General features: G+C 34.1%; 1 protein-coding gene across 5 annotated transcripts in view; it reads right to left on the reverse strand.

Annotated features, from left to right (window-relative positions):
* LRBA (LPS responsive beige-like anchor protein) overlaps positions 1-21131 on the reverse strand; it is a 369611-nt gene that overhangs the window by 223534 nt on the left and 124946 nt on the right. For all 5 annotated transcript variants that reach the window (XM_039346412.1, XM_039346410.1, XM_039346414.1 and 2 more), the window contains 3 exons: positions 21062-21126; positions 18507-18615; positions 1-128 (listed from right to left, as the gene is read on the reverse strand). The exon at positions 1-128 is cut by the window's left edge and continues 39 nt beyond it. In XM_039346412.1, coding sequence (XP_039202346.1) covers positions 1-128; positions 18507-18615; positions 21062-21126 — 302 coding nt within the window. The remainder of the gene's footprint in view (positions 129-18506; positions 18616-21061; positions 21127-21131) is intronic.

Genomic DNA, 21131 nt, shown 5'->3' on the forward strand with positions numbered 1-21131 from the left:
AGTATATTGATGATTTTCTGTATCAGTTGAGTTGCTGTCACATGATCACGATATTTGGCTGCCCTTATCAAATGATCACACATCTTTTCATCTTCACGTTTTTCTGCAGAATACTGGGCACACAATGACTAAAATGTGATGGGACAAAAAAAAAAGAAAAAAACAAATACTTTAAATGCATTGTATTTTTAGAATTTTTCTTTTGTCAAGAATGAAACTGCTTATATACTTTTGACTTAAAATTTCTGCAATGAATAAAAAGTGAACACATGAGAAAACAATTTAATAATACACCAGAAACTGCAAACAACAGCTGAGCAGAACATTATCATCCTCATAAAACATGGTCCACTGGGGGAAACATGCAATTTGCCCTTTAAGGGTATATCCAATTAAAACTATAAAATGTGATTTTTTTTCACGTAAATAGAATCTGTTTTATTAAAATAATCATTGGATCCCACCTGTTTGTCTAACTTATTTGTGGTAGTGCAATACAGTGCTTTAAACTTTTTATATATATATATATATATATATATATATATATATATATATATATATATATATATATATATATAATATATATATAAAAAACGTCCATACAGCATGAACAAGAGAGATGATACCTCCCGCCTACCAGCCATTTGGAAACCCGCCCTTATTGACAAACGACTCCCTAACACAAAAAATGATACCAGACCCACACCCACAAAAACCACACAGGATGTCATCACCACACATCCACGCAAAAAGCAAACCCAAAGCCACACCGATGATGAGGCACGACCACAAACCAGAAGCCAGACCACAGCTGCATCATTAGCCACTTTAAACCCCTCCAATCCATACATGAAGCAAACTGACACCCTCCATGAAGATGAGGCACGACCACGAACGCGAAGCCAAAAAATAGCAAGGCAGCCCAAAATCTTAAACCCCCCTGCAACTCAGACTAACCTGAGCACAACCAAACAGAACACTCCCCCAGCCAATCAGAGCACAGCCAACCCCCCAGCCAATCAGAGCACAGCCAACCCCCAGCCAATCAGAGCACAGCCACGCCCCTAACCAATCAGAACACACCTCCACCCAATCAGAACATAGCCAAGCTCCCACCCAATCAGTTCATATCCCCGCTGGCAGTTAAAAGGAAGAAACAGCTAAGATCACACATTGCTGCTTGAAGCACGAAGCTGAAAACACCAGCCTGAAGATGACGAATGGGACTTCGTCGAAACGTCGCCAAGACACTTCCAATTTTACGCAGGAGAAAACCCGAACAACCAAAGACCTACATGCAAACACCCGCGAAAACCTCAGAAAACACACACACACACACACACACACACACACACACACACACACACATATATATATATATATATATATATATATATAATGATGGTGAAAATGCGACTCCCGGGCATAATTATAAATGGAATGAATAAAGCGCGTTCACCAGGAGAGTTTAAAGTTAAAATACTTCAATTAAAGTATTTTACTATATTAAAAGGTTGCCAAGCTTTCGTTGGGAAAACTCCCCAACATCTTCAGGGCTGAGAGACCGTTTCTAACAAGGTGATTCAAACGGGTTCCATAGACGTCTGCACGTGGTTCCTAGACTGTGCTAGCATTCCCTGCTGAACAGCTGATAGGTGGGAGGGGGAATCGGAGTAAAGATTTCTTCTGTCGTTCTCTCGAGCACTTTTGTTCACATTTCCGTCGACCTCAGGGGGTATTGTTAAAGTTATGTTCCGCCCTCTCCCGGCAGTATTGGCTCTCGTTGCAGTGGGGGGGTTTAGTTTGATGTCATTGTGTATCCTACCATGGAGGCGGGGCTTCATCGGCTGCAATTTAACATCTTTCCTCTGCTGCGTGCTCCCATATTTATCTTCGCTCGCATGTACAAGCATCAACTGGATGTGGTATTTTTCAATGTTTGAATCATCCTCCTCCATCATGGTGTCCCCCATGCTCATCTTCCCTCGTAGGTCAATATTCAAGTTAAATCCCCCCCATTTCTGTGAGCAAAAGTCTGTTGGTATTTGGGCAGATTCCCCGCTCATGTTACTTTCCCTTTTATCAAGCGAACGGGTCGTCATCACATGTTTTTTCTCCCCTCTCTGTATGGGATATCCACCTTTATTATTATTATGGGTAGTGCTAAATTTAGTGGTTCTATCCTCAAATTTCTTAAGCGCTCCAATGTCATTATTGTTGTTTTCTCCAACAATATGGGAGCACGCAGCAGAGGAAAGATGAAGCCCCGCCTTATGAATGTGAACAAAAGTGCTCGAGAGAACGACAGAAGAAATCTTTACTCCAATTCCCCCTCCCACCTATCAGCTGTTCAGCAGGGAATGCTAGCACAGTCTAGGAACCACGTGCAGACGTCTATGGAACCCGTTTGAATCACCTTGTTAAAAACGGTCTCTCAGCCCTGAAGATGTTGGGGAGTTTTCCCAACGAAAGCTTGGCAACCTTTTAATATAGTAAAATACTTTAATTGAAGTATTTTAACTTTAAACTCTCCTGGTGAACGCGCTTTATTCATTCCATTTATAATTATGCCCGGGAGTCGCATTTTCACCATCATTATTGAATATATATATATATATATATATTATATAAAATTAGTTTTCTAATTTTAAACAGTGCTTTAAACTTTGCAGATAAGCTTTTTTTTTGCTTAGAATATTGAATATGGTATTATAAAATAAAGAAAATACTATATTTTACCCATTATACAGAGCTATTATAGATTAAAGGTGGCCAACAGCAGCATCAACTGCACCTAGTAGGCAGTGCAACTCTCTTAATAGTAGCATTACATGTGTAAACCTTGGTGTGTCCATAATTGCATGCTGTATCAGATGGTATTCAAGCATAAGAGACTGAATAAGGCTTCCTAATCTAGAAAAGGACATAACTAGGCTATATTATGTAATTGTGCAAAGGTCCTCCTACCAAAACAAATTATAACTTAAAAGCTACAATTTGAATCAGAATACATAACATAAAGGGAACAGGCATAAATTGTAGAGAAGTTTGATACCATATTTATATATTTAAAATAACACTTTTATATCTAGAATGTTGAATAATAGCAACTGGGAAAATAAACAAAATTGAAATTGAAATAATCAATAACTTTTAAACTAGCACAGTTCATATTAATTAATGTAGTGATTTTACAAGACAGGTTTTTGTCTCTATATTGAGTACATATGCACACAAAAGTACACAGAATGCATGACCTACAAGATTCTTTACATACTTAATCAGTAAATACATTAGAGGTCAAGTGGACTGTCATGGCATATATTTGAGGACTTAATTGAAAAATGCAAGACCACATAATATTCTAATTTTCCCCTTATTTTATTTAAGACAGTGAAAAAGTACAGCGTCCTTAACTTACAACAGTTCATTTAGTGACCATTCAAACTGCAGTGATTCACTTAACAACTGTGACAAGAAAGGTCATAAATTGGGGCAAAATTCACTTAGCAGCAGAAATTTTGGGCTCAATTGTTGAGGGACTACCTGTAGTTTTAGTTGCCTAATCCCCAGCAAATGAATTACAAACCTCTACTTGCCTCATCTTTCAGAGAACAGTTCTTTTTGTTCCCAAAGGAAAAAGTTACTGTAAAGATACAGGAAACAAGATTTTTTCCTATTCTACAGATAGTCCTTGTCATACAACAGTTCATTTAGTGACTGTTCAAAGTTACAACGGCACTGGAAAACGTGACTTATGATCTTTTTTCACACTTACAACCATTGCAGTATACCCATGGTCACGTGATCAAAATGTGGATGCTTGGCAGCTGGTTCATATGATGGTTGCAGTGTACCAGGCTCATGTGATCACCTTTTGCAACCTTCTGACAAGCAAAGCCAAAGGGGAAGCCAAATTCACTTAACAACAAATGAACTTAACAACTGCAATGATTCACTTAACAACTGCATCAAGTAAAGTCACAAAATGGGGCAAAACTCACTTAACAAATGTCTCACTTAAGAACATAAATTTTGGGTTCAAATGTGGTTGTATGTTGAGGACTACCTGCAAAATGTTCAGCTCAAAGCTCTTCTAAACATGCGTATATTAGCATATTTATGTTCTTAGCATGTATGTACCACTTTTTGTTGCTAAATACTAGAACTATTCCTATTGAGAGCTAAAAAAGAAATTGCAGAATTATGGGCCATTTTCCTTCCTCTGTCACTCAGATGAACTGACAGTTGGCCTTCATTCAGCTATTGGTAGACAGATAAATCTTTCTTCTATCTTTTGATATATCTCCTCTGTGCAAACTATGTTGGTCAGTGATATCAATCATGCTTTTCCTTCTTGGGGAATCATCTCTTGATCGCAACCTCAAATGTTTCATGGAATTGTGAGTACTCATGAGTTAATGAATCTTCAGCAGTACAAATTTTGTCCCAATTCTAGGACCACTACCCCCTGTCCTCATTATCTATATTAAAACCAACACTCCATCTCCAGCAAGCATTAGGAATTGTCTGAATTTGTCTTAGTCATTTTAGCAGCCAGCCTTCATCTTCATTTCCAAAAATCATCTTCACAGTGTCCTTCTGGATATTGTAAGACCTTTATCAACACCACACCTGCTGCTCTTCCAACTCATAAGAGCACTAGCCTCCCAGTTCCTTCCCACTACATCCCACGGAGATTTCAGCACACAATACATCTCAAGGTCTTGGTCAGGAAGATTCTATTTGGACTAGAGAGTTCCAAAGATTCCAAACTCAACTGGTATAAGACCTTATAGGTTATAACTTGTAGACTATAGCTAGCCCTTTCAATTGCATCCAAACCAGCAACCAGTGTAGCTCCAGAAATATTGATATTATATGACAGTAATAAATTGTCACTGCTCATTTGCACAGTTTCTCCCATAACTTGTTTCTGTTTCTGTCATTAGTTTCATTCAATGGCGTATAAATAATAATTTGTCCCCATAGTCTTTGCCCTCTGGGAGGACTCCCAAAATTGACTCTGCTGGTTGGCTTCAGGCCTTAAAGGGGATATGTTACATTGAAGGTGGTTGGTGGAATAATAGAGAAGCAACAGCAATCCCACCTCTGTTATCACTGTGCATTTGGTTCTTAGTTTTATCTAATTCTTGTTAATTGTAATGTTTTTATCTTTATGTTTTTATTGCATTATAAGCTGCCCAGAGATACATGAATAGTGATAGGAGATACATGTACATTTTATAAATAAATAAATTCATATTCTGTATATATTTATAAATATCTAGATGACACTAATTCATATGCTCCGTCACAGATTAGCCCTTTTAATTATTGAATCTATTTAAACCAGTGGTTCTCAACCTGTGGGTCGGGACCCCATTTGGGGTCGAACGACCATTTCACGGGGGTCGCCAAACAACTCAGTCCGCCATTTTTTCCCCCCTTTTCCTTAGCTGTGCTACTCCCTTTTATTCTATTGGCTTTTGAAAGCCAATAGAATAGACTCTCTTGAATAGAGTCTAATTCTATTGGCTTTCAAAAGCCAATAGGAATTGTCCAGGCTGTCTCTGCCCTGCTGAGCCCACCAAAAGTCCCATTCTGCAAACGGTGCTGCACCAGTTGAGTAGTCCTTGACTTACGACCGGTTGAGTAGTCCTCAACTTACGACCGGTTGAGGGTCGCGGCATTAAAAAGGTTGAGAACCACTGATTTAAACAGATTACCTCCATTCATATTTATGATATTTTTTCCCTTTCTCTTTCTCACAAAAACCACAGCATACCCATTTTCTTCTTTCATTTCTTTCCACTAATTCATGATTTTTACTATATTGCTTTTACATTTCAAGTCAAAATCTTCCTCTTGAGATCAACAGAAGATGGATTTCTATCACTTTGCTCAATAAAATGTTTAAAATAATACTTTGTAATAAAATAAAGTATAACTACAGCCTACCTAGAATCCAAAATAAATTTTCCAAGACACTCAAAAGGCCTGACACCCAAAGTAAAATTTAAAAATAACCAAAATCATGTGCAACAGCCAGACTGTGCAAATCTTTCTTATTAAAAACTAAGCAATTATTTTTTAATCATGTAGTTTCTTTTTTGTTTGTATCACCTGTGCTATCATATAGTGTCATCTACTGTTTTAAAGAATTTCTGTTGTCTGGATAAAAATTTAGTTCAAGAACCACCTGAATAGTTCAATAACCACCCGAACCACCTGGTTCTTATAAGTGCATATATTTCTGCTAAAATACATTTGTTTGTTCTCATTGTACTTTCTTCATGTAATTTTGTACAATGGATGATTTTAATTGGGGAAAAATAATGAGTGCATCACAATGATGCACTTACCTCCTAACTGATAGTGTATGTGCTATAATATGTTCACTTGCAAGGTATTCTTTAGATTGAAGACTCCAGCTGGGTTAACATTGGGCTTGGGGTGTACTTATGGCATACTGGCAAAAATGTGCCGAACTGGTATTGTACTGGTATTGTTACAAAGTAATACAAATGAAGTGATAATTTTATACTTGCAGTAAATATCTTTCTCTTTTGTCATTACTATACATGAGGAAAAACATTTTCTATTAAATTTAGCCCAAAGTTTCTGTTGCTAACTGAGGCAGTTGTTAAGTGATTCATGCCTCATTTTATACCTTTTTTACCAAAGTTGTTAGGTAAATAACTGCAGTTGTTAAGCAAATCATGTGGTTATTAAGTGAATCTGGCTTCTCCCATTGACTTTGCTTGTCAGAAGCTGGTGGGGAAGGTTACAAATAGTGATCATGGGATCCCAGAGAGTGCAATTATCATAAATACATGCCAGTTACCAAGTGCCCAAATTTTGATCACATGGAGATGCTGCAACAGTTATAAGTATGAAAAACTGTCATTTTTTTCAGTTCTGTTGTAACTTCAAATGGTCATTAAACAAATGGTTTAACTGTATACATTATAGAAGTTTATAGAAATCTACTCAGTATAATTGGCTTAAAATATCCTTATAAATTAAAAGCAGATTTATTAGCATAAGTGTGTTAAGTAATGAAGCAATCCATATGACAGACAAGTTGCATGGGGTAAAAAAATAAAATTTTGTCCCTTTATTTCTGTGCAGATCACAGATTCTTCTACCCTACAGAAAATAGACTTAATATAAATTGAAAGCCTGTATCTTCCTTGTATATATTAAAATGTACAGTTATTTATCTATTTTTATATTCTATTCAATAGTCTTTTCCAAATATATGAATTTATATTGATTCTAATTTTGTAATTTTGTAAAATACATTTTACCTAGAATCTGTAAGAAAACAGAGAAATCCAATCAAATACACAAGCACCTGCAAATGCAAATTCTCGTCAACATCATATATTTTGACAACAGGAAAAGCTCCTGTGTTGTTCTTTAAGACCTCTTTTTTTGCACTTGACTTTTAACCTTCAGTTTACAGTATGGACTAAAAATGCCACCGAGGGAAATCTTCCAAAGCTCCTGAATAAGACTTAGAAAAATGAAAGCTTAAAACCTCAATAGCAAACAAAAGTCAACCAATGACAATGTCTGACAGCTACCTTCAATTCTGAAGTGATGCTTCTGTCATCTAACGACTCAAAGTATTGATTTCTTTCAGCATGAGAAAGCCCAAGCCAATGAAATAGATATAGCAGCAGGCCCATTCCCCTCCCCCGATAATAGCCATCAAGGTTAACACAGGCAGAACACTTATCAAGGTATCTTTTCTATTTCTTCTTGTTTTAATGGACTGGATACAACGTATTGGCTTTTCATCTCTGCAACCTGCAGCCTCCACCCCCCTCATCATTTATCCAGCTTTTACAGATCAGGAGATTTAAAATCTGCATATAAATTAGCTGTCTTTTAACCTATTTATTACAAAAAGGAATGCTGCAGTTTCATTGCGTTACAATTTCCTCAATATCTCAGGCATTAGAAATATTAAAACATGTTTGAAAAAGAGTATTTTGAAAATGAAACAGAAGTACCAAGAACAGAAAGCTAGGTTTATAGGTCAACGTACAATTTAATGCTGAGAAAGTTCTTTTTTAGAAAGGTAATGTGAAGTACTAGAGTGAAGAACTGCTTTTATTGTGTAACATGAAGGTTATGTTATTAAAATAAGTTCATAACACTTCCCATATATAAACATATTTGTTAAAACAGAATTGGTTTGCTGTGGATTTGTGGATCTGAAAATGGAAATGGAACGTAAAAGAATGTCCTTATGTAGCCAAAAGAATTATTCAAATATCTTCCATGTATAAAGTAGAATTCAGGTCAGCTCACAAGAGTTCAATTTTAATTTATCTCCCTTCTCCCTTCACATATTAGATTTCCAGAATTCTTCACTCCCATCATCCTAGCTACATATACATGAAGTTGGACCCGGGTACTAGATTCTCTTATATCAACAGATAAATATGAAGAGATGCCTTTGATTAGTCTCAGTGAGATGATGCCATTTTCATCAAAAAGGCAAGAAAAGAGGTAGAAATGAACAACATGGGGACTTTTCACTTCCCTCTTAGAAATGAGAAGAATATACTGTTCTGCAAATCAGTTTAAAGTGTACTTTGTTCAAAGTTCCATAAAAGGAAAGCACCTCCTAAATTATACAACAGAATATTTAATGTGATATACCTATTTTTAATATATTTAATTTTAATGAAATCAAGGAATATCTTTGTACAAAACAATATGGCATTAGAAATCAGCTTTAAAAGTTAATTGTGTTTGTGTATGTATGTATATATGTATGTATGTATGTGTGTGTGTGTGCATTTGTTGATTCATGCATCTATTTTCAAATATACAGAGAATATCTGGAACAAAAAATTAAATTAGTTATAAAACCAGACTGTGATAATTAAATTTAGAATATTCATATTAACTATCTGTTGCCATATAGTATTAAGTAAGTCCAGGGTAACTGAAACTAAATATATATTTTCTCTGCTCTTTTCTGAGGTTGTTTCCATTTGTACATACACCATGAAATACAACAAAGAATCTTTAAAGAGTGAAAACTGATTTATATAAAGCAAAACATATTCTATATTTTTTGCATTCGTGACAGAAGCACTGAGGCACTTCTAGATTAAAAGGATTAGCTGGTGGCATCACTGTTGCCCGGGGATGCCGGGTTGGGGGCTCCTTTCATGTTCCCAGCAGGAGCTGGAGCGAAGGATGAGAGCTCACCCCTGCCCATGGCAGCACTTAAGTCTTGAACGCGGGCTTGCTAATCTCCAACCCAGCATCCTAACCACAGAGCCACCATGCTCTTATATTCTATACTAAAAAATTGCAAAATATACTTTAATATATTTTAATCTTGAAAGATCAATAACATTAAACAACAATATACAGGTAGTCCTTGATGTGCGATTATTCCTTTAACAATAGCCTGGAATTATGATGGCTCCACAAAAGGTACATCTGGCTGTTGCAAAATGTCATAAAACCCTCCCCAGTCAAGTGATTATGACCTGGGTGCTTGGCAATCCATTCATACTTATAGCTGGTTGTCAAGCACCCCACAATGATATTATTGCCATTTGCAATGTTCTCAGCCTGCTTCCAAAAAGAGTGAATGGAGAAGCTGGGAGGCAAAATTGCAAGCTGCTACTGCTGCCTGCTAAGAGGACTCTCTCTGGAAACTGTCAGAGGATTTCAGTTCCCTATGGAGCTGAATCTTTCCTGGCAGGCAGCTCTTTTGAGAATGAAAGGGCTGCTTGTAAGAGGGTTTCATCCTCACACAGAACTGAATCACTCTGGCAGACAACCCCTTCACTCTAAAAGAGTTGCCAACTGTAGGCATTCACCCTGCATGGGGCTGAAAACATCTGGCAGGCAGCCATTTTGTTCTCAAAGAGCTGTCTGCCTGATGATTTGAAATCTTTCATCAGACAACTCTTTTGCTCTATCCATTTAACTACCCAGTAGATTACTAAATGACTACAATTGGTGTGATAGGGTTGTGGTTACTGAGTGATTTGTTCAACAAACTAGATTCTGTTTCCAATTGTGGTCATAGTCAGGAATACAGATAAGTAAGTCAAGTATTGTACCAGTTCTGTTTTTTTCACATTTGTCATGGTGGTTGTTAAGTGAACCTATTCTTTCAGTGAAAAGGGAGGGAAACCAGCAAAAAACATCATCACAAATATTGTTCACATGATCACAGGATGCTAAAGTTGTAAAGATGAGAGAGCCTGCACAGTTCCAAGGCTGTTGTAACTCCAAACAGTTGTAAAACAATTGTTTTGTAAATTAAGACTGCCTGTGCCTGTATTTTATATAAAGCCATGATAATCCTGGACTCCTTGTTTACACAATCCTATTAAAAATGCAGAATGCCTGTGTAATTCTCTTATGTGAAAGTAGTTTGGTTTAATGTAACACTAGAGATGATCTGTTATGGATATCAGGATACTGTAGAATTAGGCTAATTTAAAAATAAAGGACATTAATAAAACTGTGTCTTTTTTTTAAAAAAAAAGAGAGATAGAAAGAAAGAGGGAGAAAGAGACCTAACTCTATGTAATTATTATACTTCAAGTTGGTATTACCATAAAAATAAACCAGAGATCATATCAAAGGCAAAAGTACCTATACCCTTCAATCCTTTACCACCAGGTTCATTTGTTTTTTGTAACTATGTAGAACTAAGTCCTCCTGCTTCAATGTTTTAATTTATAGAAAACAATTATAAAGCATTTTAAAATTAACTTAATGATGAAAACATTTTGTTCAGAAGAGCTGTATTTGTTTTACAATAAACCTAGACAAACTGCACATGATACATTTCAAATTCACAGATCAGTACAAGAAATATCATCACAATGGCTTGCTTGAGTAACAGCATTAAAATAATAATTATTAATAATAGAAGAGCATGGTCTACTATTACTAATATTTTATTGATCCTTGAAATTTTACACATCATTTAAGAAGCAGTCACATGATTCATTCAAATGAAGGTCTAGACAGGAGAGTTCACTTTATTCTGAAGGTACGTATCAAAGTAGATCTTGCCAAGCAATAAAGGCGCATCATCTAAGGATCTCTTTCACATTAAGAATCCTATTAGAAGGAAAACACTAAAAGGTAATTGAATTTCCCTCAGTTATCTTCATCTCTGTCAGCTCCTGCTACAATAACTTACTCTCCAGAGCACAGATAACTCAATTCTATCCAGCAAGCATATGTTATGAATCTCTAAAGCAAACCTGTCTAAATCATTCTGGTCTTCTATCAAGGTTGGCTGTGAATATGAACCCTGACAGAAAGCAAACAAATTTATTTTTATCTTTTCAATAATTCACTTCTTCATGACCTGATACAAGTATCTAAAGACATTTATATTACTGCTAATTTCAGCAATATAAATATTGACTGAATATTTAACCAGCTACTTTGCTGTTAACAACTAAAGAAATTTGATTTCATAATAGAAATTTGCAGATTTTTCTAAATTCAAGTGCTCATTCAGTTTCACTTAATATAATTTATTAACAGTAAAATAACTATTAACAGTATAGTTGTTATTTCACATTTAGTTTAAAAATAACTGAAAACCTTGTAACTATGTCTATATATGTTTTTCTTCAGATGTCAGGATTTCTTTTTCATTCACTGAAGAATACTGGATATATTAACCTGTTAAAATTTGTATATATAAGAAGCCACTATCACTACTGATATTCCTTTTACATACATATGGGTGTAGTTTGTGTGTTTTCCATTTATATTTTAAACTGAGACTTTAAAAAAATTAAAAAATGTTTTTCCTTAATAAAAACTATCATGGTGATAAAAGCAGATTATGTGGTGGAAAAAAAATTCAACTGAAAAAAATCTTACAGTATACAGGTCTGCATTCACGTGTTCTCCCTCATGCAATTCTGATTACAACAGATAATAAAAGTGCAGAAGACAACAACCACCCATGAAAATTTAGAGTTATCTTCCTCATGAAAAAAGAAAAGCTAGAAGCATGAGGTGAATACGAAGAAGCATATAGAATCATCATAAAATATAGAAAGAGAAGGGACATCATATGAAGAGGACTGAAAGGGAAGAACAGATAAAAGATGCTACTTCATGTAATGATTAATAATCAGTAGAACTATTACCCCAAGGTTGCTTTGCCACTAACTAATGATTTTAAGAGGTTTGCATATATTTATGGAGAAAAGGCCTATGAAGGTCAAGATGTAATGTTATCTCTGAATGGGGAATGGGAGAAGAGGGAAAGATTTATATATTTATTTGTATGTTAGATTTATATCCTGTATTTTATATGGATCTTAAGGTAGCACATACTATTTTTCCCAACACCTGTTGGACTGATTGGACTGAGAGTGAGTGACTGGTCACCAAAGCACCCACTAAATTTCTATAGTTAAAGGTGGGCTAGAATTGGATGTCCTCAATACTAGTCCAACATGTTGACCACTAATCATACTGGGTCTCAGCTTAAAAACAGACCAGAAGCATCTGGCAGATTATTGTGAGCAACAAAATGCTGAATTAAGATGGATGCTGGCCTGATCTAATATAGCTATTCCTTTTTGCAACCATGTTATCATTTAATCAATCTCACATTACTTCTCTTCCTACTTAAGGTTCACTCTAGGGACTACTTCTGTAGCAGTGGTTCTTAAACGGATGTATTGGAAAAGTGGACATTAGGAAATACATGTCAGTTAATTGAAAGTTCACCATTGCTTCAATTTAACAGATTTATTTGAAATCCTTGTCATAGGCCCTTAATAACAAATTCTATTGGGCATCATTATTGGGCATCATAAAAATCTATTTGAAAAAAGATTTCCTGTGTTCTCAGTTCAGTCTTTCCACACTGCTAAAACTGAATGTGATTTGTGATTTTAATTAACCAGGGCTCACAGAAGTTTCATACTTTAGAGCAGTGGTTCTCAACCTTTCTAATGCCGCGACCCCATAATACAGTTCCCCATGTTGTGGTGACCCCCCAACCACTTATACATCACCGGGTGCCAGGGACGTGGCCAAAGAAAAGGGGGAAAAACTGGCGGACAGCCTTGTTTGGCGACCCCCCGTGAAATGGTCGTTTGACCCCAAATGGGGTCCCGACCCACAGGTTGAGAACCACTGGTCTAAATGGATGCTACACTGGTTGTGACTTTACTGCTTCCAAAATACAGGATGTAGAATAATGTTTACATTACAGGAAGACCAATTGACTGAATATTATAAAAAATATTCTAACAGTGGAATCAATTACCTAGTAAAGGGGTAGGCTGCCTTCATGGAAAATATTCAAGCAGAAACTTGATAGTAAATGAATAAATTTTGATACCTATTTTGAGCAAGGATTTAGTAAGCTAAATTATTTCTTTTATCCATGATATTATTATAGTCACACAACTAATGTATATGAGATATATATCTTTGTCAAAGAGCAAATACAAAATAAAGCAGGCAGAATAGTGGAATTGCACCAGGGAATTCGTGCTCAGTAATCATGAAACTCTGTGGGTGACCAGGACTGGAAAGAGATTAAACACTTAGGAATGAAAAGTCAGAACAGTAAAGTAGTAAGCTACTTGGCAGTTATAAGTGCTAAAATATTCAACCAAAGGGGACAAAAGCCTTAAGCATATGTGTTTTGTACTTCTCAACCATGGCTACAGTTCTGCAATATAATTATTAATCAAATACCTATGCAACAATTAAATATATTCTTAGAGAAAAAATATAACCTCCTATTTTCTTTTTCTTTTATTTCTATTTGGAGATAAGGCATGCAATGGGTTAATGCCTCTCCAGCTGTATTTGTTTTCCAATGAGATTCTTTTACAAACATTTACTGTATTTATCAAATGTAATTGTGAGACTCTATTTTGCCTAGATAACATACAACTAATCAGATTCTTATTGTGCAGGGCAATAACAAAAAAAGTATAGCAAAAGAACCTAATTGAAAGTAAAGCCTCAGTATGAAATAAGGGAATAATAAACAATTTCTTAAGGTCGAACAACTGGATTTTGGAAGTCAACCCTGTTATATCTGCACTTTGGGAAAATTCTTGTATTTTTTTCATTGTGTTATCTTGATTTCTTGTTTCCCAAATTTCTGGCTTTCATCTAGACTAAATGATGAGGGCTCTTCACTTGCCTACAAGTGTGCAGAGGATGCATTTGACCCAAAAGTTCCCTCCATGTTTTGTCCATGAAACACTGCCCATCTGAATCTATCTGTAAATTAATAATGATGAGGATGAGGATGATGATAGTAATAATAATAACAACAATAATAATAAAGTTGGAAGGGACCTTGGAGGTCATCTAGTCCAACCCCCTGCACAGGCAGGAAACCCTATACCATTTCAGACAAATGGCTGTCCAGTCTCTTCTTAAAAACTTCCAGTGTTGGAGCATTTACCACTTCTGGAGGCAGATTGTTCCACTGGTTAATTGTTCTAATTGTCAGGAAGTTTCTCCTTAGTCCTAGGTTGCTTCTCTCCTTGATCAGTTTCCATCCGTTGTTTCTTGTCCTGCCTTCAAGCGCCTTGGAAAATAGCTTGACTCCCTCTTCTTTGTGGCAGCCCCTGAGATATTGGAACACTGCTATCATGTCCCCGAAGGGGCAGTGTATCATCAGACAGCCTTTTAACACTCTGGGCACTGTTAGAAGGAGAGCCATGGGCACCACCACCTCACCTCACCTCACCGGAGGTCAGACTGACCCCATCATCATTATATATAATAATATACCGTATATGCCGGCGTATTAGGCGACCCAGCGTATAAGACGACCCCCGTCTTTATAGCCGGGCCGCATTCCTATAACGTCGTCTTATACGCCGGAAACTACCAGTATTTCCGGCGTATAAGACTACTCGGCGTATAAGACGACCCCCGTCTTTGGCGCCGATTTCAGTGCTCGCGGAAGTCGTCTTATACGCCGGCATTTACGGTATATTAATGGCAAAATGTTGTATAATTCATTTGTATTATGCATGCCTGAATAATTTGAGAACAGTTTTTGAATGACTCCTCACAAGAAATTTGGCAATATTATCAAAGCAAATCCTTTAATTATTCATAGTTTCTTGGCATAAATTCTACCTTCATGTCATAGAAATAGGTTCTTTAAAATATTACCCTTATTAGGAGTTTTTTATTAGCAAATTATATTTTTGTAATCTCATTTCAATAATTCTGCTGCATTTGGATTTGCAACTTATATTTATATGTTCACAATTGATTCAGTTCCGTTCCACCATTCATATTTTTTAAATAATTTCATTCTTCCTGAAACTAAATTTATCCTTAGACATTAATGGGTATTGTACGAGTTAAATAGGAAAAGCCCTAATTATGAACAAAACGTTAGCTTTTACTTCAGATTTTGATAAACAGAACTGATTATTTTTGTGATTTCTGTTTAAGTTCAAGATGATATCATTTAAACCCTTGAGCCATCATGCTTAGATAGAAAAGAGTTAAGAGAAATTCACATTAGAAGTGTCAAACAACATCTTGTGAACATTTCAAACATATAAGCAATGCAAACAAACCAAGAAAAACAATAAATATCATACAAAAATTGTTGGGGGTAACAAAATAAAATATTCTGTTTTTTTCTAACTATTCTTAGGTGAAAAGGGTAAAGTTAAAGAAGAAAATACAACTAGTAATTGGAAGAAAGGAGCTATTTAATCAATGAAGTTTTATCAATCATAATACACTGATATAAAAGCAGAGTCTAAGCTGTCTTCTTTGTCCCAGTTGAATGATTCTAAGGCAATAAACTAAAAAAGATGCATATTTCATTTCCAGAGGACTGTCTACCAATGCATGATACTTTGATTTAACAAATAAAACTTACCCTACTAGTTCACAAGCCAAAATGACACTGTAGATATATGACAACATTTATGTTTGGAGAAATGGATAACCAGCTCTAGATTAAGTCAGACAGCTTATTAAATAGTGCCTAGCTTGAAGCCAGCACAGATTTTAGAACATTAAGCTTGTCCACAGCAAAATAAGTAAATAAGTAAACAAACTTTTAATATATTATTTTAAAAATGGTTGTGTCAAGGGGAAAATAAGAAGAAGGAGCATTATGTATATTTGCCACTTTGAAATATGTATTAAAATAATAAAGGTGAGATAAAAATCTAATTAATAAATAAATAACCTTTGCTTTTCATTTATATTTAATTTTGTTCTATGTTGATATCATGTTAATTTTTATGTTTTAATTTCATAATAGATATTAGTGAAACTGGTTTTTGCTATTAACATATCCCTTATATTTAAACAAATATTTTTTAAAAATTTCGGTTTAATTTTTATTGCAAAATATGCTCAAATGATTTAAATCTTAACAGTTTTGTACTCCACCAATTTTGCAATATACATTTAAATACAAATGTAGATTGTGGCAAAACGTAAGATTTAGATACTATATAAAATTATCTCCATTTTCTTTATCTATGAACCATGCTGTTCCATAGGTCAGGTGGAAAGTTATATACATGGTTGAAAGATTGCTAAACAATAATTTTATATAAAGCCAACCTTAATCAAAATAGATTAGTGGCTTTAAGTTCAATTTATTTATTTATTTATGAGACTTATATACCGCTTTAAGTGCAAGCACTCTCTAAGAGGTGTACACCAGTAAGCAATGTATATATATATTTACATTGCCCCCAACAATCTGGGTCCTCATTTTACCTACCCCGGAAGGATGGAAGGCTGAGTCAACCTTGAGCCGGTGAGATTTGAACCGCTGACTTGCTGAACACAGTCAGCTAAAGTGGCCTGCAGTACTGCACTCTAACTGCTGCACCACCTCGGCTCAATATGGTAATGATGACTTTATAAAAGAGATAAAAACTTGTTTGGAGGTTAAAAATATATAAGTCATAGAAGCAGAGCAGTATCCTTGAAAACCTGGTAAGAAAGAATCATACTGGTAAGGTTATAGTTTGCCAGATCCATTTGCAATACAATTATTTTTTCATTATTTTCAAAATGGCAAATAGTCACTAAATAAGGCAGTAGGCAAACAATCAATCAAGAAATGCATTTCAAGGAACATAATTTATAAGTGCACACCATAAGACTACTATCAGAATACAATGTCCTAAAAATTGTGTTCTGAAATAATACCTATGTTTGTGCAAACATGATATACAAAGAGATATTAAAAATGTTTCAGAAATAATATATGTAACTTTAATTAACTTTACCTAAAACAAAACTAAGTAAATTGCAATCATGCATGCAACTTAGTTGTAGAACGCAAAAGTTCACTTAATATTTTTATGTAATGAAATAGAGCACAAGTTTGTGAACTAATCCCTGCAGTTTTCAGAAAGGCTTGCCACTGCCTCCATCCTAGTACCAATTTTAAAATTATTAAAGAAACCATGGATCATGTTTGTGATAAAGTAGAAACATTTATCAGTATTACACCTATTATAAACTAATTTCTGGATTAACCAACTAAATTAATTATACATTTAATTAAAATCCCATTATATTTTAAACCCCAGTATCAGTCTCAAATAACACCTCTGTTTCCAAAATCATCTCTAGGCCTTTAAAAACCCCACTGACACTCGCAGAAGATAAAAACGCTAGATGACTGTAGCCATCTTCATAACACAGTTTTAGATTGCCTTAGGCATAAAAGCTGGCTGAGTGATTTTGGGCCGGTGATTCTCTTTCAGGCCAACTCATCTTACAAGGTTGTTATTGGGGGTAAATAGGAGGACGAAGGAGTATTAGGTATATCTTGAATTATTTATAAAAAATAATAAAGGTGAGATAAAAACAATATTTAGAAAACCAATGCATATTTGTTCAACTCTATATAGATAATTTAGCATATTTTCATGAATACCTATTGGCCTTAAAAGAACAGAGAGGACTAGGAGAGGACTTCAGGGAAGATCATCTAGTACTAAATGAACAGAAAACTATAATAATAGTTAGGGTCACATTGCATTCACTGAGTTATATTTCTATATAAAATAGTTTTTTTTAAAAAAAACTTTTATTACCTGTAATAATTTCAGAGAAAAATAAATATTACTGTTCAAGATACAATATTGATTCTCAGCATGAACAGCAATATTTGAACACCAAGAATTTAAAATTGCATGTTGGCCACAACTATAACAAAATTCTAAGAATAAAACAATTCAGTGTTAACTAGTATTTGCCCCCCAAAAATACTTCCTAGCTACCTAGTATAAAATGAGAGACAAAAACAAAAATAAGAAAATAGACATACATAATTAGCCAGTACTGTTTACAAAGCAACATGGTTTTAAAAATGAAAAATTCTCTATATCCAAATTTCCTTCATTTTTATTCTGACATGAAATGCCCACGTCTCAGATTACAACTACAATACATTTAAATCAATTATTAGTGCATTTTCCAAGAAAATGGCTTACCTCAAATTCAGCATGCCTGTGAATATCTTCCGCTCTCTGCCTACTCAAGATAAAATCTGCTTCATTTGCTACCCTCACTAAATGATCCTTCATTGTTTGACTTAGCAACCTATAAATGCAAAATATTTAGGACAAAGAAATTGTGAATTTATAAAATAAAACATTTTATAATATTTAGCTACTGGAATAAACAGAGGCAATAATTGTGATTGACTATCTAAAACAAATTTCCTGTTAACTCCAAGAGATAGAGTTTTGTTTTCAGCAAGATGCAGATTCCATTATCATAAGTGCTGACTATTATACAAACGAGTTTCATCATATAAGTATATAAGGAATATGTATTTGTTGCAAGTAGTACCAAATATATGTAGCTATTCTTGAAAGAAAGTAGAAATTGGAAATCTAATTCCACAAAGATAGTTATATGATCAAAACAAATAAACAAATGCATATGGCAAATAAAAAATGAAATTCTAAAAATCCATTTCACAGATTAAATTTTTAATTCAAAGTAAAAAACACTATTTAAATTTCTTTCTCCATTCTTTCAAATCATTTCCTTTTGATATCATTTCTACCTTTATCATTCCTTTACTCCTTTTAATGTTCTGCTCAGTTATTTACTATGGTTTTATATCAGAAGTTATTGAAGTATTATGATTATGAACATAGAACATTGGCATTAACTTGTAGTTTATAGCAGCATAGTTCTCAACTAGCTGCATATTATATTCAAAACCAAATATATTTATGTGGTATTAAATGAATTAAAAGTAATAATTACAGAGTTTTTGTGAGGAAAAGTATCCCAGATCATTTTAATGAAAAATTATTGAGATACATTTCCTCATAAAACCTCTGTAATTATTTTATAATCAGTATAATAGCTTTTCTTTTTATTCTACATTTTTATACAAATAATATGACTGATTATCTCACCATATCTATGCATTGAAGCCTGGCTTGCAAACCTTTATTATGCAACAAGGGTGAATTATTTTGAAATTTGTAGATTTATTATTTAACTAATCATGGCTTATAATGCCTAAAAATCACTTCTGCTTTTCTTCCCTCTGTCTTTGCTCCCTCTTACTACCAATATTTAAGACAGGTTTCAGAATCAACAAAAATATTTGAATTCAAAAGCTAATTAGTACTACTATTAAATTTGGGTGCATTATACTATACAATGTAAGCATAATTTTTCTTAAATATATTACTGTTTACTTCTGAAATCTGTATATTTTTACAAATATATATTCTCTGCCAAGGTGGTAACAAATCCTGATGTAAATATATCAAGCAGAAATATTAAAATATAAAGCACGCCTTTAACACTAATATTAAAAATGCTAAAATATATATTTTATAGACAAAAAACTTAATAGCATATTATATTATATTATATTATTTTCAAATGTATTGTTATCTCTCTGTATGATTTTGATTCAGTTTAGTTTATTATTTCACTTAAAATAATTTTGAACTGAAAATCAATGCATTTTATCCAAATTTTGAAAAAGGCTTTACCCTCATATGCATTAGTCTTTGCACTCTAAAATTCACTGCTATTTTAACATATCCTGCTACTGAATATACACTTTTAGATTATTTAAAAATACTGATTTATCTTTTAGGAAAAATTTATAAAATCTGGATGGGGATTAATGTCTTTGAGTGTCATGCATAAATAGAAAATGCAGAGAAAAACATAACTGGCTAGACCATCAGTTTCACTATCTGCGGATTATTTTGAAGCATAGCTCCCCGATGGTATTTGTGTAGACTACTTCATCTCAAACATCTGAAGTTAGGAATGAAAAAGACTTGCACTTCAGAGGGGTTAGCTTCCAGATTCAGATATCAAAGACCATAACTTTTATTTTAGAAATAAAATTATATCCACATAAATGTTATCTGCAATGCTTAGCAATGACCTACAGTTGCTTTATTTGGAAACATCTGTACTAAAAATGAACTTGAAAAACTGAATTTACATTTATTTTAAAATAACCAGGACCTTTTGTGAAACTATATGTTAAGGAATAATGCAAATTACAATGTATTTTTATATTTAAAATAGTTATGTATAAATGGTTATTTTTTTAAAAAAATGCTGATCTGGAAAAATACATCAATCCAATATAAGTTCTAGTTCACCAAGAGTTATGTATTAGGCTCTGTTAAGTAGCTGACAAGCTATTGTATTTAAGCCAAAGAAAATATGACCGAGCCCTTGTAACTTACTACAATCAACCCAGAAGAGTTAAAGCAACATGTATCTTCTATAAACATACTGTGATTACAAGTAAAAAGAAGCTAAATCTTAAACTATTACCACAGAGTATTGACGATGAAGAGTATTTAGAAACTAGATCAGACCTACAAAGTTAACTATCCAAAAGAATGTGTAGCATATTTTTAAATAAAAACATTTGAAAACTTAATTGTAAGTGATCAGAGGAGGCAAATTTGTATGCTTAATCACTACAAAACAATAGTATTAAAGCTAAGATGAGGTAAGGATACATTTAAGCTAACTAGGAAGTTACCTTCCTTCATTGACAAGTTCAATGAAAGCTAGGCCTGCATTCTTCTGTATTGAGTTCTGCCATTCCTATA

This window comes from Crotalus tigris, unplaced genomic scaffold (genome assembly GCF_016545835.1).
Source record: "Crotalus tigris isolate CLP2741 ecotype Arizona unplaced genomic scaffold, ASM1654583v1 scf7180000017994.786943, whole genome shotgun sequence".
Lineage (NCBI taxonomy): Eukaryota > Metazoa > Chordata > Lepidosauria > Squamata > Viperidae > Crotalus > Crotalus tigris.